Source organism: Pseudopipra pipra, chromosome 1 (genome assembly GCF_036250125.1).
Source record: "Pseudopipra pipra isolate bDixPip1 chromosome 1, bDixPip1.hap1, whole genome shotgun sequence".
NCBI classification, from domain to species: Eukaryota; Metazoa; Chordata; class Aves; order Passeriformes; family Pipridae; genus Pseudopipra; species Pseudopipra pipra.
The window spans coordinates 65,548,646-65,576,441 of NC_087549.1; the positions used below are offsets into that span (position 1 = coordinate 65,548,646).

A 27,796-nucleotide genomic window follows, 5' to 3' on the forward strand; every position below is an offset into this window, starting at 1 on the left:
TCCAAGTTAGGAAACTGCCTGTGTTCCAGAAGGAATATGCTTTTCTCTCTGCATCTTTCCTCTATTTATTGTATTGTGATAATTTGGATATGTCCTTATTTATAGTGCTGTTGCAATGCTCCTTTTGATGCTTTTTCCTTTAAGAGGCAGTTGAACTCCTTGTCTTAGGGATTTGGATTCTGCTTAAGGCTGTGCCTGTGTCCTTTATTAATTTACCCCCAAAGAATCCAGTCTGTCCTTAGAGCCTAGACAATTCTAGAAAGGTCTTGTCTGTCAGAACGGTATGAGTTCACTGTGGAGTATTATAGAAAAAATTGTTGGGATATGGAGATAAAAAATTCAAAGAGGAATGAGCAGAAGTAGAAAGCATTTAGTATGTAAGACTTCAATATGTTCAGTTACATATTTACATGCACATCCTTCCCCAAGTAACAGAGTCAGTCATGCAATTCAAGTGAAAATAGTACTTATAAGATGCTGTGCTTCACATGAATAGGAAGGGGAAGGTTGTAGCACTGATTTTACTGGAATAAGGCTACAGTTCTGGCATAGGAATTTGGGTAGAGGTCGCATCGGAAGGGCACTGACAACAGAAACACAATGTTCCTGTGAGAGTTGCTCAACACGTTTTCTACATGTCTCCTGCAGCTAAACAGTAACTTCAGATAGTGTGTTTCCCTGCTATCATTTGTAGTTGCTGGAGCTGAAAATTGTCTTCTCTCTGAGTCCTGTCCTAGGCTGAACTGCATGTCCAATGACCCATGAAGTCTCTCTTCTCCTGAATGGGAAGGGGCAGCTCAAAAGTCAACAAGTCTGTGAGTGCCTCGCCAGCGACGCAAGATGGATTTGTAGACTTGAAAGTCTTTTATATGTAGTTTAATTATTTTCTCATCTTGTGTCTGCATCGATTGGATGTGTTTTTGTGTAACAACAGAATTCTGACCAGATACTTAAACCTGCTGCATATACTTGCATGTGTGATTTTAATGAACATCTAGCTATCTGTGGTCAGAGACATGATTATAAAGTATATGCTTTAGTTTGTATTCATACCTTTTATATAAATACATGCACAAAATTTAAATTATTTTTTTCGTTATTCATTCTTTTTGGAAGCATTTTTTACTCATAACATTTCAAATTTTATTTGCAACAGGCAGAGTAGTGATTTAAATCTTCCATGTCATTGTCAAAAGCTTTACGGTGCATAGGTGCAGAACATCAAGAACTCTGATTAGACCTTTGTAACTTGTGAGGTTTCTGTTGACAGAAGCTGTGTTTCCCTGCTGGGGTACCTGCCCCTCTATTGACTTGAAGGGCTGGGGCTGTTGGCAGGCTACCATGGGGCATTGCTGGACATTCTCATGCAGACCATTGGCCAAGTCCACAGCTCTCGGAAATAAAAACGTGTAGCCCAGGCACTTAACTGTTTTGCAGGTGATACTGCTCATCCCACATAGGGGAAGAGCCAGGAGGCTTTGGCCTGGCAACTGCTGTACACACAGACTGTTTACCCTGTGCATTTCTTTCTAGCAGGCAGAGTCACAGTGTGCTTTTCATCATTTGATGTAGACTGATTGGATGCCACTGTTCCTATTCCCATCACTGCTTCAGGAGAATCTTACTGTCCAGGCTAGTTCACAGAATCACGGAATCATTAAGGTTGGAAAAGACTTCCAAAATCATTAAGTCCAACCTTAAGTGGGAGGGAGAGGGGATGATTTCTATCTTGCAGCTTAATTTTTTTTTGTTTTTTTCTTTTTTTTTAGATTTAGTATCCCCCTCACACAGCTGCTGCAGCAGCAACCTCCTGTGCATAAGAAGAGTTAAAGCAATGGGGCTGGTATTAGGTTAGTGTGCAGGATTTAGGACAGGATGCAGGAGGGACAATTTTATTAATGTAACTGCAGTGAAATAGGTTGAAATTAAAGGAAACATAGCACTACTGTTTATATAGTAATAGTGATTGGCTGTAAGTGTATGAACTGCATATACCAGGTTGGTTGATAATACTGTATGACAGCTCGTTGTGCCTAACAAAGGCTTATTTTTGCTTGCAGAGCAATACAATGGGTATTTATTCTTTTGGATGAGGAAAGTTGCTATTAGCCCCCTGACATGAAAATACTTCTGCTGATACAAGGCTTGTGTCCTTGCTTCTGCGCTTTTGTTTGATCAGATGGAAGAGTGCTACCAGAGGTATACACATGCAGGGAAGGGCAGCTAACAGCACACAGATTGCCTGTACCCAAGGTGGATAAACTTTCTCCTCTTTCATGGGGAAGCCTTCCTATGGAGACAAAAAAGCAAGAGAAAGAAATAATTGGTAGGTACACTTACATTTGCATTTTCTCACACTGCTTTGGTAAGGATAGCAACATTTTACTCTTGGTCAACAATAGCACTCAGTGGCCATGTCCTCTGTAAACCCTTCGAGTCTAAAGATGGCTATAAGCATTTTACCGTTTCAAAGATTTATAGCTGTAATTGTGACACATTACTAGGGATACAAGGATGGCCCAAAGAGTTATCAAACCTTCACCCTCTCTTGATTAAAGTCTGTTTATTCGTGTTAGTACTCAAAGCTTATCTGGTGTCAGCAATGACTGAGCATGTTCTTTGTCAAACAGGCAAGATTTCTGTCAGAGCTTTTGAGGGAATGATGGTAAAGCAATTTCTGCAAGTTTGTGCCTGTGGGTTTTATTTGGAATGATACATACTTAATGGCATTTGGAGGAGATACTGATCCTGTGTAATCCTCATACAGTTTAGGGCCAGAATCAATCTCCAAACCCCTACACAGGTTGTATTTGAGAGGGATCCAAGAAACTGCAGGTGGCATGAGACAGTGACACCCAGATCAGTTGTTCTGAGCATTGCCATGACTTTGTTGCTGAATTAACCAACACTATTCTCAGACCACTGCTCCCTTCCTGTCTGCCTGCCAGAAGTACACATTCATATATTCTTCAGGACCTCAGTGATGTTGGTAGTTCTCACTGAGAACTGTTTTCATCCCTGACATCCTTTTTGCAGTTCTGCTCATGCATTTGTTCTACCTCTGAACCCTATATAGCTATGGAAAGTCTGTGAGACATTTCACTTCAACACTTCTCAGCATTACACACATCTATAACAAATATGGAGCACATAGTATGTAGGACACCTCAAGAAGAGACACATTTTAGTATGTGTAACCTCTTTGCATACTGGAGCCTTCTCATTCTGAGCACTACATCACTTCAGACTGCATTCCATAGGTAAGCAGTAGATAGCAATGATTTTAAAGGATCTGGTAAGGGAGAAAAATAGATAATTCTTTCTTTTATTAGAGGTTCTGAAAATATTTGGGAACATACATATTTAGGGTTCCAGGCTGCGTAACTTGGCGGCCTCAGCATCTGAAGAGCAACAAAGGCCATGAAGACAATTAGCAAGAGCAGAGGGCTGATAAACCTCCATGTGATTTGCCAGTAGAGATTGAGTTTTCGACCAGTCATCCATTTCACATCTTTGCTGAACCTTGTAAAAGAGAGCATGGTTATGATGATGTCAGATCTAGAGTGGTAACAGTTTCACTTTTTATAATTTTCTGTAAGTTTTAAACACACGGTACAGCACCCTAAATCATTTCTATTCCATACCATTCTTTAATAACTCACTATTGACTTGAGTAAATAATAATATCAATGAAGTAGGTCTTTACTGATCCCTACCAGAGATCAATGACCAGTTTGCACAGTCAGTTTACATTACCAGAACACCTAGTCTAAGGTTTCTAAGTACAAATAAATGATAATATTTCAGCAGTTCTGTAAACTATTCAAATATTTAAAATAAAAAGGCAAAATTATCAAGGGAACAAACAGCATGTTAGGAAGAAGTCTGAATTAACCAGCATCAAATCAGGTCAGGGACAAAATTACTGCAACCTGAGTTGTGTTTATGTCTTATGAAAAAAAAATTCCGTCTGTTTCCAACGTACCTTTTAATTTTGTAGACATACACAACTCCAATTACTTCAAAGAAAGCAATGACTAGAAGAGGCACTGAGCCTGCATATCTGTCAAAAATGTCAATCCAGTAATTCCCTGAACCCAGTGTAAAACACAGAGCAATGAGGAAGCTAATTAGACATATTATACCTGAAGAAAAAAAGATATCTTTGTTATTGGAGTATTGAACTTGGTAGGTATATTTTTGTTCTAAATTACTTTTGCTCTTGTTCTAGTAATTTTTATTCTCTCTCCTTCTATGGAGCTACAACAAACTATTTTTACCTTACAGGAGTTAATATCACTTCCCAAATTCAGTTTTCCCTTGTGTGTTGGCCAAGAGGCACGACTGTTGCAGAAGGAATGCACTTGTGTGACTCGGAACATCCTCCTGTTGTTAATCCTTTAGAAAGCCTGGGCTGTGCTATGCTGTTGCCCAGTGTTAATTTTTGGCTGATGCAGTGAGTTTCAAGTGCCCTGATTTCCATGCAGCCATAGAATCAAAGCACAGGCAGTTGTCACCTCAGAAGTGTAAAGACTCCCTGAATTTCTGTCCCCCATTTCCTCAAAGAGCCCAGAGCTAGAAAGGTGTATGTCCCTTATGTTCCAGTGTGTATTGTTTGTGTTTCAGCATACTCTTCTGTACAGTCAGTTCTGCTTTAGCAAGATTTAGATTTGTGGTAATTGTGCGAAAAGTGGGAAGGAGGGAAAGTGTTGCTGGATGCAGACAGGGGCTGCACATCAGTTTGTATGTCTTCCTAATGTGTTATTAATTTCTTCTGGCTCTGAGATGGCCTTTGGTTCAATTCTGTAAAAAGGTGGCTCCAGGCATTTTATTAATTTTACTTAAGGCAGTTCACAATTGGAAAATCAATTTCAAACTAATATGGTTACCTCATCAGGTTGTGAATAAATTTGTTTCTGCATAAAAAGTTGTAAAATGAAGGATATAATTTAAATGCCACAAGAAAACTCTAATAAAGGCATGACATCAGTATTTCCCATGAGAATTTAAAAGGGCACATTGTGGAAGTATTAATCCAAACTTCCAGAAATTTTTCTGGACCAATTTTTCTGGACCAGTTTCACAGTAGAATCTCTCAGACTCTCATCAAGCCTGGTTCTTAAGGAGCAGGTTGGGTTCAGTACCCACCTCTGGTTGAAAAGATCTTGTGGTGCAAGAAAGGATCACACACACTAGTTCCTCATTTTCCAAGTCGTAATTTTCTACTCTGGCATGTTTATAGTAAACGTGAAACGATCTGTAGTATCATAAACCTGAATGAGGGGTGAATGACCTCTCCTACAATTGTGACAGAAGTTCATGTGCAGGTGGTTATGGCAGACCAGCCGATGTCATTGGATGCCTTAAAGTGAGTTGTATTGGTGCCAAAGGCTTAAGGGAAGACAAAGCTCTTCCTGATGTCTACAGCAGTTCAGAGTGAACTTGACTCCAGGAATAGCAATTTAGCGAGCTTTCTCAGACTGAAACGGCTACCTTGCAAACTTAAGAAAAAAGATGGTAAAGGCAATATAATAGTAACCTGACAGCTTCTACCATAACTGCTACCTCATCTCTGTGCTTATCTTCTGCAAACACAGTCCACTGCCCTTACTTACACTGTGAGATTAAGCTAAATTAATATTACGAATTATTAATTCCTCTGTGATATTTACTAAGCAGTTGGTAGCTTGTGCATCTGTAAAGAAGCCACCCTCTTCAAACAAAGCAAATACCTTACCAGATAATAACTCTTTAGGTGTTGATTTAGATACAATTTGAAGCTCTAGAAGAGGAGTGAAGACACCCTCGATGTTTCCAAACATCGAAGAAAGGCCCAAGCTGAACAACATTATGAAAAACAGGATGGCCCAGGCCTGGGAGCCTGGCATGAGAATGATAGCTTGAGTGAAAACGATGAAAGCCAAGCCAGTTCCTGATACACTCTGCAGAATTCACAAACAGATAAAAATACACATTATAATGTCATTTCTCATGCATGAGTAATTATGACACACTTCTGTCCTTCTCTGAAGTCAAGGGTGCTGGGCAGCCTGTGGGGCTCTGTGGCAGCTGCAGCTGAGAACATGTGCGGTGGGGAGTGTTTGTGGGGAGTTTGGAAGGGTTAATGACCTTTCCCAAAATCTTCGCTCGCGAAGACTGGCCATTAAATTTTCTATCAGAGGTGTCTAGACAGTCATGGAGCAGAACTTTGGCTTGCACAGAGAGATAGGTCCACAATAAAGCAGATCTGAGAGTTGTAATTGAAATAGCAATTGTTTTGCTAATGCCATCTTAAGTGTGTTTTTCAAAAAAATCTCTGATGGTGCTGGAAAGGAAGAGATGTAAATAAGGATATGATTGTTACACTAGCAGCAAGACAAATGGTGAATTGTTGATTACAAAGCACCCCATAATTGCAAAGGCAGAAAAGACTAATAGGGGAAAAAGCCAATTTCAAACAAATTTCTTTTATTTTAGTCTCCTGAGGACAAGGATATTTAAATATAAGCATTGAATGATACTAAGGTTGCCATAATTTGGAAGTAAGATACTTCAAACCATAAATCAGAAATGGGTTCCATCAGAAGAAGTGAGACAAAACAAAATGGCTTGTGCTGGGGCTGGAATGTCCTCCTTGGACTTCTCCATCATGTGAGTAAAATATGGAATGAGGTAGGACAAGTAGACAGAGAAGAAACATCCATGTGTAGTGATAGGGGTAGTGTTTTAGGAGGATTAGAAAATAAGGAAAGGAAGAGGATCCTAATGTGTTTTGGTGGCAAAAAGTGTACATTGTTATAGATTTTTTGATGCTTTCCTAAATATAGATTTAGGAAATATAGATTTAAGAAGTATAGATTTAGGAAATGTAGATTTAGGAAGATTCCAAAATATAGATTTGGGAGATTCCCATTCAGCATCCTTTTTCTGTAATCTTTCATCTAGATGTGTGTCCTCTGTTATGCTTATTCCTATAAACCAAAGTACGACTGAATGTAGTGTCCATGGTAGGCTCCAGGTAGGAGCGCCCTTGAAGATTAGTTTTGTGATTATTGTGTGAAATTTTGCATGCTGTAACAGACAGCTTTAAGTTCAAACTACCCTACAGTGGTATTGTTATTTCAAATGTTGAAAAATTGATTTGTTCAGTGATTATATATAATATATTCATTACAAGTAGAGCAAAATACAAGCACTTAAAAGAAAAAGGAAGATACCAATCCTTCTACATTATTTTGTTTAAGGATTACCTGTTGGAAGCAGTTATGGTACCTGATCAAGAAATTCTTGAAGGTCACAGCTCTTCAGTTTGAGTCCAGCAATTTTTTCTGGATGTGATGAATTCAGGAAACTAATCCAGGAGGTATAGTTTTGTCGCATGATGCTCTCTTCCGGAAGATCAAATTCATTAATGATACTCATAATGTTCCTGCCAGAGAAGCCAACATAGCATTAGTTTAAATGTTTGCAGATGATGTGACTGGAAATGCTATGCCGTGTATCCAGATGTTACTCAAAAGTTGTGCTTACTTCCTGTGCTGCTTTTTACAATATAAAGGAAAATATTAATTGACGGTTTTTTTATAAAACAGGAAAAAATAGACTATTTAAAGTCGTCTCTTTCAGATACAAACTCTGAGTACTTTATGCAGATGCAGTCTCTAAAACGTTTTTATTTTATCAGGTTCTCCAGATCATTTCCACCACTCATGTTTAATAACTTAGTGAATCTGGTGGAATAGAAAAATGTGTTGGTTTCTTACTACTTCTAGTGCTAGTCTGAGACTGAGATGTGAACTTTGATGCACTACTTGAAATGGGTATATTTATGTGGTTATGGTTATATATTTATATGATTGTAATTCGTCTTGCTTCTTATGAATGCTACCCTTGACCATTCTTGCCTCAGTGCCATAATACTTTCTGGTTTTACATTAGACTTCTCCATACATGCTTGTCATCCATAGATGCTTTTCCTTTTTATTGAAAATAAATTCTCTAAATGCATGTTTTTCAAATAATGCATTATCTATTTAAGCATTGAAACCACATTATAACATTGGGAACACAACTTTCTCACCTGTCCAAGCAGTCCCAGTAGGCTGTGGTTGCTTTAAACCCCAAAACAGAAAAGACTGGAATGGAAGCGTAGAGGGATGTCATGCTGTTCACAATTGCTACTGTCACAGCATCCTTTTCACAGTCATTTCTAGGGATAGCATTCAAACAAGTGAAACAACTTTGAAAGGGCAGTATTTTATCTGTGATTCAGTTATTTCTGCAAGCATTTTAATTTTTTAGATCCCCCCCCCCCCCCCCTTTCTGTTAGAAGATCCATTTGGCCTTTTAGAAAGACAGCATCTTTTAAGATCCTTTAGAAAAATTAAGATAATTTATAAATATTCTAAAGAAAGAGTTTTGAAAATTTTTTTTTTTAAAAAAAAGCACAGAATGCAGCAAGAATTTAACCAGTTAATAAAGGCTGTAGTTCCACTTACTTTGGCAGATTGTAGCTTGAGAATGCAATAAGCCCTCCAAAAGCCAAAGAGAGAGAGAAGAAAATCTGGGTAGCTGCATCAAGCCATACACGGGGATTTTTCAAAGTGTTCAGCTGAAATAATTGGAAGAAATGCATGTATTAGGCTGAAATTAAAATTGCTTTTTCTCTTCCAGTTCTCATAGCTCATCTCTTATTTCAGTTCTGAAATTTTGAGGAAATATAAGGAAAAAGAAGAAACTGACAGAGTGAAATTTGAATTTTGATGTAAGGGCAACCAACGTCATACAGGAAGCTAAATGAAAAAGCAAGTGGATTACAGAGAATGTTAAGCAGTTTTAAATAGCGGCACTAAGGAATCTTGCCATTGAAATCTGTCTAAAAGAAAGATAAAACATCATCATGGCTAGGCTTCGCGAACGAAGATTTGGGAAAGATAAAACATAAGTAGTGGGCAAAATGTAAATGTGGTCAATAAATATTAGTTTCCTGCAGAAAGTGGCATGATACATTCATAGCCTACCAGGTGAATTACTTTCCAATCTGTTATCAAGGAGGGGGAATAGAAACCAGTATTTAGTTAAGAATGTTTTAGAAACGAGATGGTTTAAAAGTAATGCTGGGACTGCAGAGTATTTCACTTTGTTTTACATCAGTCTGAGTCAAGTCTGCATCGCAGTCTTGCAGGACAACTTGTGTGTCTTCCATGTCTATCTGATCCTGGTACATGACTGAGAACATTTGCAGGAGTGAGAGGTAAGTATGTCAAAAGACCCTTAATAGCATTTTGGATTTCTCTGCGGCTGGCCCAGGCTTGAAGAGCAAGAATAATGGATTCACCTCAGTGTGGATGGATGCAGGTAATGCCATTACTGCAGATGCCCTCCCCACAGGGATGTCAGTGCTTTGGCCACAGCAAAAGCATTGTAACCCTTTGTACAACATAGCATAACAGGCAGATATGTGTAACCACTGCTGGCTGAAATGCTTCAGCTTAGGCAAACCTTTCTAGAGGATTAATTTGAAAGATCATAACCAAACCCTCAAAGGCCAGAGTGCTCCCTGGCAGGGCCTTGTGCAGACACAGATCTAGATTGCTATCGCAGTGCAGAAACTTGGCACTCACATTACTGTATGACCTCACAGTTTGATTAAGTGCTGCCAAGTCAGTGCTGACAGATGCAACTCCTGCAAATCTGGATTTTTGGCTGCGGACTTTGGCAGATGAGTCTGGGGATAGTTATGACCGGTGCTAGGTGCAATGCATTTATTGACTCTAAAAGATACTAATCAACCCCCAAACTTGAAGAAATAGCAGGTGGGCAAGCATGCCATGGCAATGTCATTATCTGCTCTTAAGCAAATTATTAAAAATATTATTTATATTTTAAGTAATATGGCATACAGATTTTACAAGTATCTTCAGAAGAAAAAATGTGCTGATGCCAGAAACATGCAGATGAAGATATACAACCAGAATGTCAATGAATGAACATGGGAGTAATGAGGAAAGGAAGTATAATTGCTACCTCATGGGTGGTAAGATTTTTGGATACTGGAACACATGAAACACAGACAAAAATTTTCTTAAAACAGAATTAAAAATTACTGGGTCCCTGTGATGTGTAAAAACTGACGCTTTTCTCATAAGACCAACAAGTAACACTGTACTTAAAGTCAGCATTTCATTAGGGCAGTGCTTTTGCTCTCCTTAATACCAGAAACAGTATGGACAGTCCAGGTACCTGGAAAGAAGCTTTAAGTGTCCATGCATAGTAATATATCATAACTGCAAAACAGAGGAAAAAGTTACAAATTGCCTCTGTGGATAGAGGATTTGGTGCCTGTGCTGCCTTTTTCTTTTTCTTGGCTATTCTCACTGCTTGTTAAATAGCTGCAGAGCTCTGGGCACAGGCATCAGTTGCCCAACCAAGTTCTTGGAATTTTTCATTGCCAAGCCTCCAAATATTTACAGTCTCTGAAGCTCTTTCAAATGTGAAAAAGACTGGACAAGGAGACATTTGTTTTCCTGAGCTTGCACAGATGTCCACTGAAGGTGTGCCATGCAGACTCTTGCTGATGCTTGATGGGATCTCTTTTCTGCTGCCTCTCATTACTTATTTTTTTCAAAAACCTTTCCAAAAGTCTGTTCCAACTCCTGTGTTACTTCATCTTTGACAACTTCTGCTTTCCCTTCAAGTGTCTGTGAACATCATTTCAGTCTTTTTTATTTTCTTGGCAGCTTCGTTTTCCAGGTAGCCAAGAGTTTAGAAAGAGTGAGTGAATTGTCAGACTTTTCCATGTCTGAAATCAATGAAAAGAACTATTCATTATTTGTTCTAAAATTTAGGGTATGAAAGTAAGTCAGATGGCAAAAAAACTATATATTTCTGCATAGCCTGCCACATTTTAAATCCATATGCGTGCAGTTGTTATTTGTGATATTTTTTAATGAGAACTGAAATACAAACTTAGAAAGTGAATAAACTTAAACAGTGATGTTTTGGAAAAAAAAATTCATTTGGGTGATTATGATCCTGAAACTGGGTAAGATATAACTTTTAGCACTAGGCGTTACTTCTTTCGCAGATTTTCAAGAACAGTCAGGTGTCACAGTTACCAGAAGGTGGATGTGGCAGCTGTCAGAAACTACAATTTGTACTGCACTGCAAAGTAGGAAAAAAATTGGAAAATATTGTCTCCGGTGAGTGGAAATGTCAAGAAGGTTGATTTTATTTATTTATATATTTATTTTAAAAGCAAAGTGAAGAAAGCAGTAGGTGAGCTAATTCTTACTGTATTTTGCTAAAACTTTACCAACTTCCTGCAAAAGACAGGAAAAGAAGAAGGAAACAGCATACACTTAAGAAACACACTTTACAATTTTGTAAGCAAGTGTGGTATGGATGGACCAGGTAAATCTCTACCAAAAAAAAAAAAAAAACCAAAACAAAAAAACCCCAACCCACAAACCAATAGACCCCCTGTACAACTCACTTCAGGACATTCCTTGTGGGGAAGCATAACAGGAAACACGACTGTGTTTATTGATGGCAGGGGTGGCAATAGTTCCTCATGAAACAGGCTAACAGGAAAGAAAATATTGGTACTGCAGCTATGGGCTAAGGGGAAGAAGAGAGAAGGGCGGTGTTATGCTTACTGTCTTTTGAAGTCCTTGAAGTGCCACAATCCTCCATAGCAGTTGGTAGGTTGGTTTAACAAAGCCATCTCTCTCTCTCTTACACTATAACTTTCTGTGCAATGGCAACACCCATAGCAGGTATCAATTTACCAGGCTGTTGCATCAGCTTTCCCATGTTTGTAGATGAGAACATAGTTTCATCACTAGAACCATCTTCAGATGCCTTGTCAAGTATGTCCCCAGGATTTGCTTCCTCAAACTAGCTAACCATTAACTGCAGGTTGACTGCAGATGGATTTCCACTCTGACTTCTGGCACCAGTCTACAAATCCATCCGGCTCTTTTTATGATGATCCGCTCCTCCTTAGCACTGCAATACCTCCAAGCTTTTGGGAATATAAACAAGTCTACTTTCTGCGTTAAGTTCAGTGTGCAGTGATCCCAAGTCCCAGAGATGCCTGAGCTCTTCCAGAGAAACCCAACAGCCAGGCTGAGACCAAATGACAACAGGCTAAGCCCTGTTACTGGTTGTGTTGTCTAACCTGCTTTCTTCCTTTAAGATGTTGCACCAAGCTTTTATTGTCGCGTCTGGGCCCTAAAAAAATGCAAGTGTATGTCCTGATCATCTGTAATAACCAAGGTTGTCCTTCTTGAGCTCTGGCAGCATTTAGATGGCTGTCCATGCCACTGGGCTTCCAGAGGGAGGGATAAAGAGATGTCTCCTCTGAGCTTTCTCCTGTTGTTGTCCCTTTTCAGCCTGGCATGTAATATATCTCTGGGCTACCTGACTTATGTTTTCCTTAATGCCTGTTTTCTTGTTGTAGAAAAGGAAAGGGAAAAACCCAGTGCTTCTGTGGTTGGAAGTGCTGCTGTGGCTGCAGAACCGGTGGATGCTCTGAGACCACCTATCAGTGGGTGCTGCTTTCGTCCTCTGCACTCACCATTTCATGAGGCTTTTTAGCACAATGGCAGAGCTGCGAGGATCTTACAGTTTATAGCAACCATTCAACAGGACAGTCTGACTTTTCATTTGGGAATGCCACTAAGGAGAGTGTGAAAAGGGCCTTCTGAAACGAGGGATCTGGAACTCCCATCCCTTTGAGAAGACGAGAAAAAATGGGAGAGGCATTCTTCTCTAGCCGTTGTGTCTTTTAGGAACAGCTACAATGGAGGGGAGGAAACTGCAGTTAAGGAGAAACATGGATAGGAGAAAATTACTTTCAACCTTAAAAAAAACCCACTTTGCAGTGTGTAACTCCTCATTAGTTTTCCTTGTGAATTCTTAAAAGATTAAAGTTGTGTAAATTCTATAACCTTGGCATGAAAATCTCATCTTTATCATGTGCTTGTGAAGTTTACTTACCCATTCAAGACTGAGGCACCCATAACATACTTAATTTTTCAGAATTTTCTGATATGCTTACTACTGGATTGTTAAATACTTTGATGCTTTTTCTTTCTGCCGAACTATATTAAAATACTAAATCACTTCATCTCAGAAAAAAGAGCTTATCTGAGCTCTTGGATAGAGAGCTAGATTAAGAGTTGCTGGAAAATGAGTATACAGTGTGAAATCTGAGGGGGAGAAAAAGGAAAAATATTTGTGACTATAGCAGCAGTACTTACATTAGGGGTGAAGAGGTAAGCCAGACCATCTGTGGCTCCTGGTAGAGTGAGTCCTTGAATAAGGAATATAGTCAGGACCAGGTAAGGAAATATTGCTGTTACATAAATTGCCTAAAGTAGGAAAGTCAGAAGACAAACAGTTACTGGCAATAACTTCAATAAAACCTATTTAAATTATTGCAACATATAATCCTAATAATATTTGATAAGACAGCTACAGATGAATACTGCCATCTTTAAAAGAAGCAGGGTGTACTTTTGCATAATATATTTCTGAGAAAATTGCCCTTAAAACTGTGTGAGAGAAGGCTGGTAGAGCAGAAGCATTTACAATGGAGAAAGAGAGAAGCATCATTTTAAGCCACCTGTACTGCTGTTCTGGCTTCGTCGGACAAGGAGCACAGTGAAATGGTGCTAGTGTGGTAAATAGGGAAGGCTTTCCTTGGTGGTAAAAACTCGGTATCTGGAGAGCAAGATGCAAAGGTTGGGGTAATGCATTTCTCTGTCCTGTGTACCTTTCCTGTGGTTTCAATTCCTCGGATGGTGCAGAGATAGACAATTGCCCAGCAAGTTGCTAAGCACAAAATGAGCCACCACTGTAATGTGCCACTCTCGGCGATATCAGGTGTTATGTTCAAAGTCTTCCTATACCAAAAATAATTTACTGCTGTGCTTTCATAGCATTCTTTGTTGAACCCTGAAAAAAAAAATGTGGCAAGTATTAGAATGAATTGTGGACTGCCAAATCAAATTCAGAGGTGGACTTTCTGCACTGCGTAAAGTGCAGCAAGACAAACTCTGTCACATCAGTCTGAGACTCTGAGACTTACTTGAGAACTTCACCAGAACATCACCAGCGTTTTTCCAGGGGATAACTTTCTAAATAGAAACAGTGTTGCATGCAGTGCAAGGTAAAATCTAAATTAATGGCACTAGAGACTATGGAATTTTTAGCTGTATGTCTGCAAGTTGGTGGAGCCATAACAGGCTTGAGGCACCTGAGGATACTTCTAAGGCCAGGCTCCCCTGGTGATGTCATAGCCCTGTAGTGGGGAAAGACCCAGACATCGGCCTCTTTGGCTTATGTATCCAGGAGTTCTGTTAGTGGGAACCTCAGACGCCTGCACCCAGGAGAGAGGACATTCCCCAGCCACGTTCTGTGCCTGAAGAAAAAGGAATGGGGAACATGACATACATCACAACCCGTGCTAACCCCTCTGCCTATGAGCAACCTAAATCCCTGAAGAGGGGGTTGACAGGGAATCCTCAGGAAACCCACTGACCTGCTGTCTTTAGCTGGAAACCCGAGTTCCCTGGTTGCTGCAGCCCCTGCCATTGCTCCCAACCAGAAATGGGTGTATCCTGAGAACACTCAGTGCATTTCCAAAAGCTGAAGTTACACAGTGTGGCAGCGCTGATAGCTGTCCCATAACCAGGAGATCCAGCACACATCAAGACTGGGGGAGTCTGCGTTCACCTAAGCTTGGTAGATGGGAACAGCTGCTACGTGTCTCAGGAAGCAGCTCCTTGGAGAGAGCATTGCCTTTGTGATGGAGAAGTGCAGGTTCTTCCCATCTTGGCACTGAAATTGAAAAATCTGTCCTTAAGGGATTTCTTCATTATTTTCAAATAATGCTAAACTAAAAATGCAAGGGTTTGTATACCAAATATTGATTAAATAGTTGATCTGCAAAGCAGGTTTGGAAAACATCTGTTTAACTCCCTAACTGGGACATCTGAACCTGAGAAATGAAAGAATCCTATTTCTTAAGGAAAATAATAATTTTGTCTACTTCTACAAAATAATTTTGTCTACTTCTGTAAGAAATATGAGCTATGTCTTATTGTCTTCCTACTCTAGAACAGTCCTATGGCCTCCAAAAGAAGGTTGACTTCTTTATGTTTTGTCTCTTCACTTAGCCTCTAACTCAGGTTATGGTTCTTGCTCTGCCTGGACCTTGTTTTCTCTCAAACTGAGCAAAAAAGAAAGCTGAAAAACAATTTTAAAGACCTGACATAAGTCCTCCTTGTTCTGCTTAGCTACACTGTCTGTCTTTGGTCTTACTAAAGTTTTGTAACAGGTAGCATGACTTTGGTCTGAGTACCAAAGAATCCCACTTTAAGTAGTTATTCTGCTTATTTAGTTATCTTTTTTTTTTTTTTAACATTGTTATTTTGCTTTCCATTTTGAAATCAAGCAAAATGGCTCATGGATTTTCTGGATCTTGTTGTTTCTGTGAGGATGATGAATTTGAGTAGGCTATTGTGACTCTTGGACCTTTTTAACGTGAAATCAAACCAGGACTTGTGCACAACTCAGGGCCAAATCAAATGTGGCTTTTCAGGATTTCTTGGTGAGCCCACATTGATGTTTCTGATCCTCCTTTTGCTAGCAGTGATCATGACATTGTAGTTACCTGTTCTGTTTGCATTTAGAGGACAAACACTCCAAGGAAGAGGTTCTTGGAAGGAGTTTATGAGATACCACATCACCCAGGTTAAAACAGTGTTGTAGTATAAGCTCACCAGAATGGACACCACCCACGAACCAACACCTGCAGAAAGCACAAGATCTCAGCTTAGAAAAGCTTTGGAAAAAATTATCAGTCAGTCACAGCACTAGCTCTTGGAAGCTCACACTTCCTATTGTTTCAAGATTTTCTTGTCCATCCTCCCCTGAAAGATGGGCATTTGTGTCCTCAGTAGCCAAACATTAGTGCACAGTCTCCCAGCTCATCAACCCTGTTCCAAGAATGCTGACACTCTACTTACATAGAAGATTAGGATTGAAACCTTTGCCCTAGTACATAATACATTGTTTTCTATAACGTGGGACAACTTTAATAGTAGAGACCAAAAGAGACTGAAGTTTTACAGCATGCTGTAGCTGCATGAGGCCACTCTTTTGTCCCAAATCATGCACATATGCTCCAAATTGATCTCTGTTTTGCTCCTGTGACAAGGAGGGAAGAATATCACCACATTTTCTGCTTGCTTGTATTTTTACAAAGGGCATGCCTAATTGAAGGATGTGGGCTTAGCTGGAAGCACCACCCCATTGCTTGGTATTTCTTCCTTATTACCCTTGGCCCTTAGATAACTTCTCTCACCCATCCCTTCTTCTCCCACATGTGCCCACAGGCATGGCTGTCAGTGCCAAGCCCTTTTCAAGCACCTACTTAGTGCAGGGCATGATCCAGCAGGGCTGGCTGGAGCATCCAGAGGCTTATCCTTGCCCTACAGGCACAAGGGTGCTATCTCAAATACCTAGTAGAGTCAATGCTTCAGTCCTCATGGTAGCTGTTCCCAATCACTTCTACAGCCTAACAATTCATGCAGGACACAAGATGTGTTTTTTCAGTGTATATTCAATAAATAGAAAAGAATTGCCAGTACAGTCCTACACACCAATCTGATGCACACTGCCATGTGGATTTTACCATGTGCCCAGCCGTGTTAATAATGTCCCTTCAGTAGCCCCACTGTGGCCCTCTCTTGTGGAAGGCAGCTTTCCCAGGTGCTTTAAACTCATTAGGAGGTGGCTGGATCCTGTTCCTGGTTTCATGTCTTTCTGTCCTCCCTTCAGTCTGACTATTCATGGACAGAGAAGACTGGCTTCTGGAGGGGCTGTCACGGAGGAGCAAGAAGCACTGTGGGTGGGCAGCCCTTGAGTGAGCACCAAGATATGGTAGGAACAGGACAGTGTTGGCTAGCAGAGCTCACGTTCATTATGCTTCCAACAGCAAAGGTTATGAGGTTTGCATTTTGGGCTCCTGTGTGCCTAGAGTAATACCTGATGAGAGCAATATTGAATTATAGAATCATAGATTTGTTTGGGTTGGACATCTTCAACTAGACCAGGTTGCTCAGAGCCCTACCCAACCTGACCATGACAATTTCCGGGGAAACCACCTCTCTCTTGGCCACCTGTTCCAGTATCTCACCACCCTCATCGAAAAGACATTCTCTCTAATCCTAACACTCATTAATTTCTGTATCTTAAAAAGCATCAGGCATAGGTGTGTAGGAAGTGTGTGCTGGATGGGAGCTCATTTGCAATTCCTTGAGCTGGGACCCAAAGAGACGTACCAACGCCTCCAAGGTAAGGCGAGACAGTGTTCCAGGCACCAATGCTGCCTTTCCTCAGGCACTGTCCTAGGGCCAATTCAAGATGCAACAGTGGGATTCCTTCGAAGAAAAGAGCAATGAAGTATGGGATCAGGAAAGCCCCTGAAAAGACAATTAAGTGCAATTAAGTCACATGATTATCTGCATTTCACTAAAATTACCGTTTGGTCATTAATCTGCTTTATGAACCTAACAAAGTCTGTGTAGGATGAGTGAGGGATCATTTCTAGGGACACTTGCCAAATTTGTTACTGGTAATTTTGTTGGTGAAGATGGAGGAGGAAAGACTGGGATGCTTAGTGTTGCAGGACACTTCTCCTCAGGCATTTCTACAGCCCATTATAAGTATTTCACTCATGATTTCATCCTTTTCCCTTTCTTTTAAGCATCTTTTGTCCCCATTCTCATAAAGAACAAGGATTTGCCTGTCCCCTGTTGGAGGAGACAAGGAGGAGTGGGAGCGTTATGAAGCATGGAGGAAGATATATAATCCCTAAATGGACTTTAAAATACTGGACTTGACCTTTAATACCAATAATGACACTCACTGGACATGTCTGTTATACCCCAGTTGTTCCCCAGTTTGTTGTTATGATGTTATACTGTTTTATGTACCCCAGTTGTTGTTTTTTAAATCACCCTCCATATTGTCTCCCTCATCCCCTCAGAGTTTTCCCGCCTTTTCCCTGCTTTCCCGCTCCTCTGCCTGCCATTGGCTAGGTTTTGGTGCAGTGCAGAGGTAGCTCCCATTGGTCCTTTCCCCCCGGAGATATCCGAACCCCTCCTCTCCTGACCCAGCTACCCAATCACCTTACTTTCCTGGTTGTCAATCCCATGCTCCTCCCTAGCCCAAGTTCCACCCCTTATCCAACCCTATATAAGTTGTTACCCACCTAATAAACGTTGGCATTGCTTCGTTCACCTTCCACCGTGTGAGAACCCGTTATTGCAGTGCCCGACCCTATCCTATTTCCCAGCGGGTCGCGGCAGTCCCCTATACCATCTGTTTTCCCTTCAGTGCATTGGCTTATTCCCCTTCTTAAAGCTCTCAGGCATGTGCTCCTCTGTCTTCCACTGCTAAAGCATGATTTTGTGCTGGATACCCCCAAGAGACCAGGTTGCTTTATTACATGAAGTTCTGCTCAGAGCACAGAGCCTCTGGCTAACGAAAAACTGAAAGCAAGGCTGAAGTTTTTCTGTTAGACATGGGGGCAACGAAACCCAATTTCTTCCCAGTTTGTATCCTTTATATCTTTCCTGTTTTTCTCACAGCATCTCCTTTGAGCCAGAAGCAGCACATGCTGTTGGTTACCTGTGGGAAGGGACCAGTCCTGCCAGCAGCCTGACTATTTCCTGCTAAACTGTGTGCAATTCCTTGTTTCCCACACCTTCCCTCAGAAAGGACATGGGTTTGGGTCTCCCTTCTTTTGCACAGATACTGATTTCTATGAGACCAGGAGAAGTTCCATCAGGATATTTATACCACCTGCCCAAATGTCCAATCAAATTGAAATGGTGTAATAGATTGAAGTTTATTGCCATGACCAACAACCACTGTGACCACGAAACCTCTTTTCTCCGGGGAAACAAAGACAGAAGTCCTGCCTCAGCCACTTCCCAGTCCTCCTACCAATGTGTACTGATTCTATGCTCCTCATTGCTTTGTCAATAAACCTGTGCCTTGTTCTACCATTTCTACTTTGCCTCCAAATCTCGTATCTGAGTCTGCTCAGCTCTGCTCTTCCAGCTCTGGAAACTTTCTCCTCTTCCTCCAGGTTGACAGGGAGATCAGCCTCACCATCCCCATCCGAGAGAGCAGAACAGAGTAGCTCTGCTCTATGCTCAGTCTTCAGCCCTGAGAGGGAGGTTGGGGAATGCAGAAGGATTTGCCGTCTCCACCTGGAGTGGCGCCAGGATTCTGCAATCACTGGTTATTTAGAAAGGCTGGGCAGATAAATCTAATCGCTTAGGCTAGTGTTGTATTGCAGTAACTTCACTACCTATTCCTAGGAGCTGCAATAAATACCTACAACATCCCAAGAAGGTGTGGTGTTGAATGGTTGAGCCTTCTATCAAAAAATCAGCAAAGCTCTTCACAATGGAGGACTGTTCTTAAATTGCCAAAGGTGGAAATAAATGTCTTGCCTTATGACCTGAACTCTTAAGATGTTTTTAACTGCTAAGAAGCAGATTTGAAAAAGGAGTCTCACAGTTAATTCCCAGTATGTTAAATCCTTGATTTGGATCCTTGGTACCCCTGCTCAGTAGTCCTTGTCCTTGGAGGAAGCTCTAAAGTGGCTGTTACAAACTTCCCCCTCCAAGAGAGATTTACGGAGGGACTTAAGGACCCAGTAATTTGTTTATTTTTATTTGCCACCTGATGAAATCTCACCTGGAGCTACTTATCAAAGCTCCCATGTAAATGTGAAGGAATTTGGAGGTCCCTTCCACAAGATCTCAGTAACCTCTTGCCATGCTCAGTTCTGTGCTCTGCTTCAAACCTGCTGCAGTATCCCTCTCCACAGCACACCTGACAGCCCAATGCCTTGGACTGGCCCCTGAGAAGAGCAAAATATTCAGGCAAGTGACCAGAGCACCACAGTACGGAGCACTCTACTTCTTTGTCCGGCTGCCTGGCCATACACCAGCTCTGGGGAGTAGCTGTCTTGCTGCAAGGCCACACGATGCTGAGGCCTTGCTAACAGAGCACTCCATAAGAGCCCAACCTATCTCCCATATCATATCTCCTGGGAAATAACTATGTAATAATTAGTGCAAACTGCCCTCTGTTATCTCTCTCCCCTTTTCTGTTTGCTAGTTGAGCCAGTGACAGCAAAGCATTTAGACATTCTGCTGATAAAAACCTGTTTACTTTGTGCAGGCTTGTGTGTACCTCTAGGCATATTTACAGCGTGGCAAAACGCAATGTCACACTTGGAAAGAAGATACTGGTTTTTCATGAGAACACTATAAAAAATCTGCTATCTGCAAATATGAAAATATGGCAGAAGATTTGGTTAAGAAGAAATAGTTTATTAAGCCAATCTTTCTCGAATCTAATTGAAGTAAACAGCTTGTAGTGTAAAATTAAGTTTTCAGTTATTCATTCCTTTGCATTACCCTATTTTTAGGCAAAAAGAAAATAGTTAGGAGAAGGACAGTCAGCCTGCTGAAGCACTTGAAGCTTACTCTTTTCCACAATAAAGTCCCCCACCTACAGCAAAACCAGAAATGCATTAACACAAAGGTATCATATATGGAATAGTGAGTAGGAACCCTCTAGTACTGTATAGTCAAGGGCTCTGTTTAATAGATAGAAGAGGACGTGCAAGAAGGCAAAATTTAAGCACCGTTTTTTAAAAAATGCCCTGAGAAATCTAACAGTGGAAAAAGCAAGCAGAAAATCCAAGGAGCAGAATGAATCAGCAAGCTGGTACCTAACACACAGCAGATATCTCAAACCAGAGCATTCAAACACAGGCACAGCAAAACCCCATCAGAACCCATATGATGCGTAGCACAGGCACAGGAGAAACTCTGTAGATTTGGCTTCCATGAGGCATGGGAGAAGGAAATCTTAGCAGAAACAATCATAAAACACTAGTAACATTATCCTGTATCTGGACATTCTAGGTATATTTATATCTAGATATTCTAGATCTATATGCTCTACAATGAAAGGAAAATAAACTACATAAGAAGCAAGACAAGGATGGGGGGAACCTCTTTTAAAAAAGGTTTATTTTCAGTAATTTTTCCTCTCAAAAAATGACTAAGAAAATGATAGTGATGAAGTATTTTTAAGTACTTTTAAAGTCTGGAGAAATGCCCATAAAAATTGAGAGTATTGCCAGAGCATGATTCAGTTGCATCCCTGAGGCATGACCTAGGAAAATTTTAGTCTACATCATTCCTTCTGTCAGAAAGACACTGAAGATTCATAAAGCAAGTAGATACATGAAGTACTAAAAGAAGGTCAAGGGGAAAACCCAGTTCAAAATCTATGAGAGTTAAAAGTTATTTTGGAAGGAGATCCTGCACAAGGATGCCACAAAGCTGTGGAACAATCCCTGTGCACATGAGAAGGCACAGAAAGCCTTCAAGAATTTTTCGAATCAGGCTATCAACAACTGCAAATACTGGACACACTGGTGAGCTGGTTCCATTAAGAATAGAGTCCCAAGTGACAAGGAGCACCAGTGTGTGACACAATTGGTGAAGAACCACTAGAGTGGAGGTAGCTCCACAGTCGCAGCAGTAGAAAAGAAAGGACCTGGTGCACTCAAGATACACTGAGGGTTTTTAACCTGACCCCTTGATAGCAATGCACAGGCAACTGCTCAACCATATTTAGCAGAATGACACTCGAAGAGCACGATCTTTGTTATATCACCTGCACATGACAATCTGGATGAGAAGTGCTATGATGCAGCCTGGGGAGAGCTGCTGATGCACCACAGGGCAGAATGACAAGGAGGGTCAGGAAGGAGCACAGTGTAAAGTTGGTTCACATCAACCAGCAAAACAGAGTGAAAGAACCTAACTGGGTTTGCAGCTTCTCAGAAAGAGAGACCAACAGACCTGACTAGTGGAAATGTAAGGCAGCTTGAAGAATCAGCCAGGTGACCTCCTGATCTACATATACCAAGATCAGCAGAAATCGATGAGTCTCAGTGAGAAGCAGAGAAGAAAACCTAGTAGCTTTGCTTGATGATGGGGTACTAAGGAAGACTTCCTAAATGTCAGAGAAAAACTTGCGGGAACTGACTCGTGTGTTCAATTTTGCATCTTAGCAGTGATTGTGAATCAGCTTGCAGAAGAAAGGCAAGTGATTTGAAATGATGATCTAAAGACACAAAAACATTTGAAAGGGCAGAACTTGAATAATAACTTTCCTTCAGATAGAGATTTAGCAATAGAAAAAATAATTATGATAAAGACTGAAATGACCTGGAAAGTGTAAAAATAGTAACTTCAAATGCATCTGTAGAGTCTGAAAAATTCAGAAAGCACATCTCAGTGTGATACAATGCAACAAGAATTCAGAGATCCACTTTACTGGTTCTGTTGGTACATAGGAGGAAGGGCAATAGATGCACTTTTCCGAAACGCTGAGGACTTAATGGCAAGATACCTTAATGGCAAGATAAAATTTGTCTTTTACCTACAAGAAATTGCGATAGGTGGTAATTACTTGTTCAGATACAGAGAAAAAGCTATTAGCTATTGAAAGGGGATTATCAGACCTGTCCCATTTTTCAGCTGAGCAGTGTAGTGGTCAACACAGCAAGGAATCACATCAAGACGTGGTAGGAAAAAAGAAGCAATTTAATTACACTCACTCCTCTCTCTAGAAAATGTGCTTCATGACCTTTATTATGTCTTCTGCACGTGCCTCAATTCAGATGAAAAGTATGAGCTAGTATAAACATCATATTTGTGCAGCATATTTATGATGGCACTGATTTTGACTTGCAAGTCACATTGTACATCTTACAGACTCTGAGACTTGGCAGGGTTGAATTTCCCCTGTAAATTACTATATTTCCTTGAGCAACACTGAAGGAGCTAAAGCTGAGTCCAGAAATCCAAGGGCGCAATAGCCATTTCAAAAAAAAACATGTAACACCCATAGATCAACTTATAAAATAATCTTGGCGAACTTCCTTTGAAATACTCATGACTAAAGGATGCAAGCAAGCCGCACTCACTTGCACCGGCCTGAGCTATAAAGGGCAAATAAATATAACAAACTGTGAAAGGATCAACTCCAAATGTCACACCTTTAAACCAAGGACTTGAGGAGAACACGACAACAATCCAGAAAATTAAGTTTGTTGCTTGCTGTAACACAATTTTTCTGTCAGAGAGTGAACTGTTCTGCACTTCCCAACATACTATGTTTGGGCTTGTGTGTCTTTACAGTATCTTCCAGGTATACATGTTGTTCCTCCTGGGTTTTGTTTTCTTTCTGAGGACACAGTGAGCCAGGCATTTAGCAGCAAGTCATAGTTCAAGTTTGAGCAAAAGGTCAGGTAGGGTTATGAAAGTCTGTAAATGGTTGCCCCAGAAGTAAACAGTTCTCCCTTTTTACTATGACTGTAGTGTTTATGCATATTTCTTTTCCTAGAAAGAAACTGTATTTTATATTAAAGTTATTTTTTTAGTCATCTTATAGGCTCAGGCACATTTTTAATGCCCATGAGCTAGGCAAGCATATACTAGCAAAAATTAAAAGTAAACTATTGCAGTCAGTTCAGCTAGAACTGTGATGATTTTTCTAAAGTATACTCAGATGACTCTATGTGTACACATATAGCTATATGACTTGTTAGTGTCTCAATATATACTGAGTCAATATACACTTGTTGGTGTCTCAACAATATACTGGGCTGTTTAGAGACTTCTTTTCAATCCCAGTTGCCTGGGAACATTTGTGTTTGTCTGCACTGACTGTGGCAAACAACCTTCATACCCATTAGTCATGAAAAGTAAATAACTAACTTAACTCAGGCAATAAATCCAAATAATCAGTAACGGCAGCAGGTGATAAATGTCAGCAAAACTGATATTATATTAGATACGAGTTACTGAGTAACACTAATGTGCAATGAATCAGGTCCAGAGGTCTGATGGGAACAGCTGACATGAGCCAAAAACGCAAGCACTTGTTTTCATCTCTTGTTTTTTAAAACATGTAGAAATGAGGAAAAGTACATTGCCTAACGCTTAAACACTTGGATATCACCCGAACCAGCTGTGAAACTGCACTACAGAAACTATTCAGCCTTTGAGCATGTCTATGCCATATCCATACCAGGTTTAACTGCACTTATGACTGTGGCTGCAGGCACAATCCACTGCAGCTCTCAGGGCTCCTAGTTAACTGTTCTCTCCCACTGCTGCTGTTCTCTCCCACGTTCACATCTTCAGATGCACACAAACAGGATTTATGCTCCAGTACTCCTGAAAATCTATCAGGCTTTTGCGTCTGAGTTGTTTACTTTCAAAAATGCAACCCCTAATCACATCACTGCCTTAAACTAACTGAAGAAAAATGCAACTACCTTATGCACTAGTGTAAAACCAACAGCTCTGTCTTCTCAGTGATCTTCATGACCCACTCAACTTTTCCAATGTCATCTCTTTGGGATAAATTATTCACAAACCCCACCGCACTTTATTACAGAGTTCATCCTGCTGTTGAGCTCTTCCAGCCCTTTATTGAGGCTGAGTGACCAAACACTGGCTGCACATCCATACACTGACCTTAAATCACCACTGTCTTGTGCCACTGTTTGTGATGATGCAAAGTAGCTGTTTGCCATTACTGAATCTGATAGCTATTTTAAACTGGTTTTTCACTGGCAACATTACTATTCACAGAGCAAAAGAGCAACTCAGCCTTTATCCCTGCAGCATTTTCCTATTTTTATTATCTTTAAACCTTCTCTAACCCCCATATTTTTTGTCCCAGCAGTTCCTGTGGGAAATATCAGAGATCTGGAGCCAGATAACACAAGCAAGCAGACTTTCTGAACACTGTTCAGTCCATTAGACAGGTCACCATGGGTCTCCTTGCAATCGGTCTCACACTTCTCCTGGAATGGTGAGATCTGTAGGGCAGGGATGCAGGGGATCCAAGAACGGAGGACGGATGAGAGAGATCAAACCACAGTAACAGGTGAGCATTGCTGTCTTCTGAAGCAAGGCTGGGATCTGAAGATACTGAAAAACTGTTGGCCAAAGCTGCTCCCCCCACCTCCAGCATGGAGAAACAACGACTGGTGCTTCATGGGAAGGTTCGAGAGCCTTTTTAGAGTCAGTAGCACAATATTTCATCTTAATCTAGATTTGCACAAAACTCTGAAGCACAAATTTCATGCAGCCTCACACAGTTGGTGGCCCCAGAAGCAGCTCTGTGCAGTGAGAACTGCCTGTGAGTTTCAAACCTTCCACTGAATGCTTTGTGTTAATCATTCGTTACATTACAAAAATATCATATTATGTTAGCTTTATTGTGTTATTTGTTAATAATGTACATGTCTTCCTTAGCTTTCCAAGACTGAAAGGCCACGTGAGATGCTGTAGAGTATTTGACCTGCAGTTCCTGCTCCAGAACATTTTCATTGCAGGTCTCATGCCATATCTGCTATGGGGATGTCTCTCTAAAGGTCTTTATCATGTCTCATTAATGCAAGCATCACCAACTGAAATGACCGGCTTTTTTCCAGTCATTCCCATGGACAAATGCAGAGAAATAGTGTGAACCTATGGCTTTCTAGCCACCCAGTTATGACACTTCTCTAAGGGAATTTCACTGGGTTTCTCATCTCGAAAATAAATAATGGAAACCACCAAAACTCCCGGGAGGAATCTAACCTACTGCATTTTGTCTTTTATTATTTATATTTGTGTAATTGTAACTTTCAGTTGTTACATATTCGATGTTAAAAAGCTCCCTGCCACCAAAATAATTTCCATTTTCTCGTTTAAAGACTATGATAGACATACTTTTTCATTTTCAATTTCATTACCTAAATAGATTGAATTCTTAAATTGTTTCTTGTCCCACAAGTTTTCCAGCCCTTGAATAATTGTTGGGGCTTGTCTGCATTTTGTCTAATTTTTCAAGTTGACTTTGAAAAGTAGACTTTCAGAAAAAGTCGAAGATTCAGAAGTTGACTTAGTATTGGTAGCAGTATCTCTACCTACTTCCTAGTGCTCTGCTTTTATATGCCAAGATTCCTTCTGTTGATACAACCTGCTGTATCTCATTCATTGAGCTGCTTACCAGAGTCCCTAAGTAGCTGCTCCTTTCTGAAACACCTTCCATTAAAGGCAACATCCACTCTTGGTTCCTTGGTTGATTGAAATATATGTAGTTCATCAAGAAATACAGATACCTTAGTAAAACAAGCTTGGATTTAATAATGTTTTCTGTCATTCGACAGTTTCTCCAGGTTTGAATTTTCTGTTTCTCCAATTAATTGAAAGATAACAAATAATATTGGGCTGAAACATTTTGCTGTCTCACTCTGCTTTAGACAGTGGCAGATTTCAAAAGCTACTATGGATGGTGAGTTACCAAGCACTCTTTTCTGATCCATTTATATATACCAAATTGTCTGATTCTAAAGCAATTCTTGGTGGAACTGGTGCCTGGGAACCGGTTTGGGCACCTGTCCACACCACCTGACAGGCTCCTGCTGCTGTTCTATCAGCTGAGCATTTTAAACAGCCTCTCAGACATCGAAAATCACAATTTAGTTTTCTACAGGGACAGGTCCAGATGATGAGGTAGCTCCTAAGAGCATCAAAGAAGGAATGGCTTGCTCACCTTCCCAAAGGAAAACTCAGTGGCCATTTAGCTCGGTGCCAGTTCACTCAATCCTCCCTAGGACTTCTCGCTTCTCCTTAAGGTAGCCAGTTGCAGGTTCAGTCTCCTGGTCCCATTGGGACTGTAGTAGTAATGTAAAAACCTTAAAATAGCCTTTTCTGAGAGCGAGCATCAGTCAGGTCTTCCTAAACAAATGCATCCTTTTAAAATGAAATATACTTCTATAGAAAAAGCTAATCTAACTAGAGCAAAACATTTATGAGAATTAGATAGGTTTTTTAAAAAAAGTGATGTAACTGATACAAACTATATAACTTCCATACCTCTCAGAAGTCAGTACAATTATATTAGAATTGCAGTGTAATATTTTGGCAAAGTCCCATTTCAATCTTACCGCCTCCATGTATCTGACACAAGTATGGAAATCGCCACACGTTCCCCAGACCAACAGCAAATCCGATACAGCTTAAAATATACTGGAACTTATTGTCCCACTTGGGTCTGCCATCTTCTTTAGGGATTTCAGGTGTTGCTGATAAATCTTTTGACATTTTAATGAAATATCCTTGGCTCCTTAGCCCCTTTCCCTATAAGATGCTTTTGAAGATGCTTCAAAACCTGTCTATCCTACAGGTTTTATGTAGGGTGACAGGAGGATCCTGGAAGAGAGGTGGAGCTCTCTTTTTATCTGATACAAAGGAATGTGTCATTGCCAAGGCTGCAGTTTAAAGACAAAACCAGGAATTGTTATTATATAGTTACCACTCTTGCATTTTTTGCAGCTCCTTCTGTAGTTAGAGAGCTTGGGAATATGTTGTTAATGGGTAACTTGGGATCAAACAGGTTTTTATTTTCTGTTCTCCTTCTGTTCTCAGAATCTGTCAGAGAAGTGTGACACTGAATATAATTAAAAAGAAACCTTTACAACAGACTAATTAAAGCTGTAAAATACTGGTAAAAATCTGTGAATAAAATGTTGCCATTTCCTTTACTAGTTTGCTAATAGAAGTAAATGAATGAAAGCACCTTTGCAAATTCAGAAAGTCAATTAGGAAGAAAAGCA

At 40.4% G+C, this 27,796-nt stretch overlaps 1 protein-coding gene across 2 annotated transcripts; it reads right to left on the minus strand.

The window, feature by feature from the left end:
- Positions 1-350: 350 nt before the first annotated feature.
- Positions 351-27,606, minus strand: LOC135416425 (sodium-dependent neutral amino acid transporter B(0)AT3-like). 2 transcript variants are annotated; one of them, XM_064659577.1, is made up of 12 exons: positions 27,128-27,606; positions 17,355-17,495; positions 15,683-15,820; positions 13,781-13,962; positions 13,266-13,376; positions 8,499-8,611; positions 8,081-8,209; positions 7,273-7,429; positions 5,738-5,942; positions 3,986-4,145; positions 3,360-3,522; positions 351-2,290 (listed from the first exon to the last, which is right to left on the minus strand). In XM_064659577.1, exons 1-12 carry the CDS (start codon positions 27,282-27,284, stop codon positions 2,078-2,080), a joined length of 1,869 nt encoding a protein of 622 aa, XP_064515647.1. In that variant the 5' UTR covers positions 27,285-27,606; the 3' UTR covers positions 351-2,077. The 2 variants fall into 2 exon arrangements, with proteins under 2 accessions (XP_064515647.1, XP_064515655.1); XM_064659585.1 differs by lacking the exon at positions 27,128-27,606 and adding an exon at positions 26,734-26,983.
- Between the last annotated feature and the right edge of the window lie 190 nt (positions 27,607-27,796).

Coding starts and splice junctions, on each gene's coding strand:
- LOC135416425 (XM_064659577.1), bottom strand. CDS start 27,284: ATGTCAAAAGATTTATCAGCAACACCTGAAATCCCTAAAGAAGATGGC. Junction 13,963..15,682: donor TCTAAATGCAAACAGAACAG/GTAACTACAATG, acceptor TTTTTTTTTCAG/GGTTCAACAAAGAATGCTAT. Junction 7,430..8,080: donor TACTGGGACTGCTTGGACAG/GTGAGAAAGTTG, acceptor CTTCTCTGGCAG/GAACATTATGAGTATCATTA.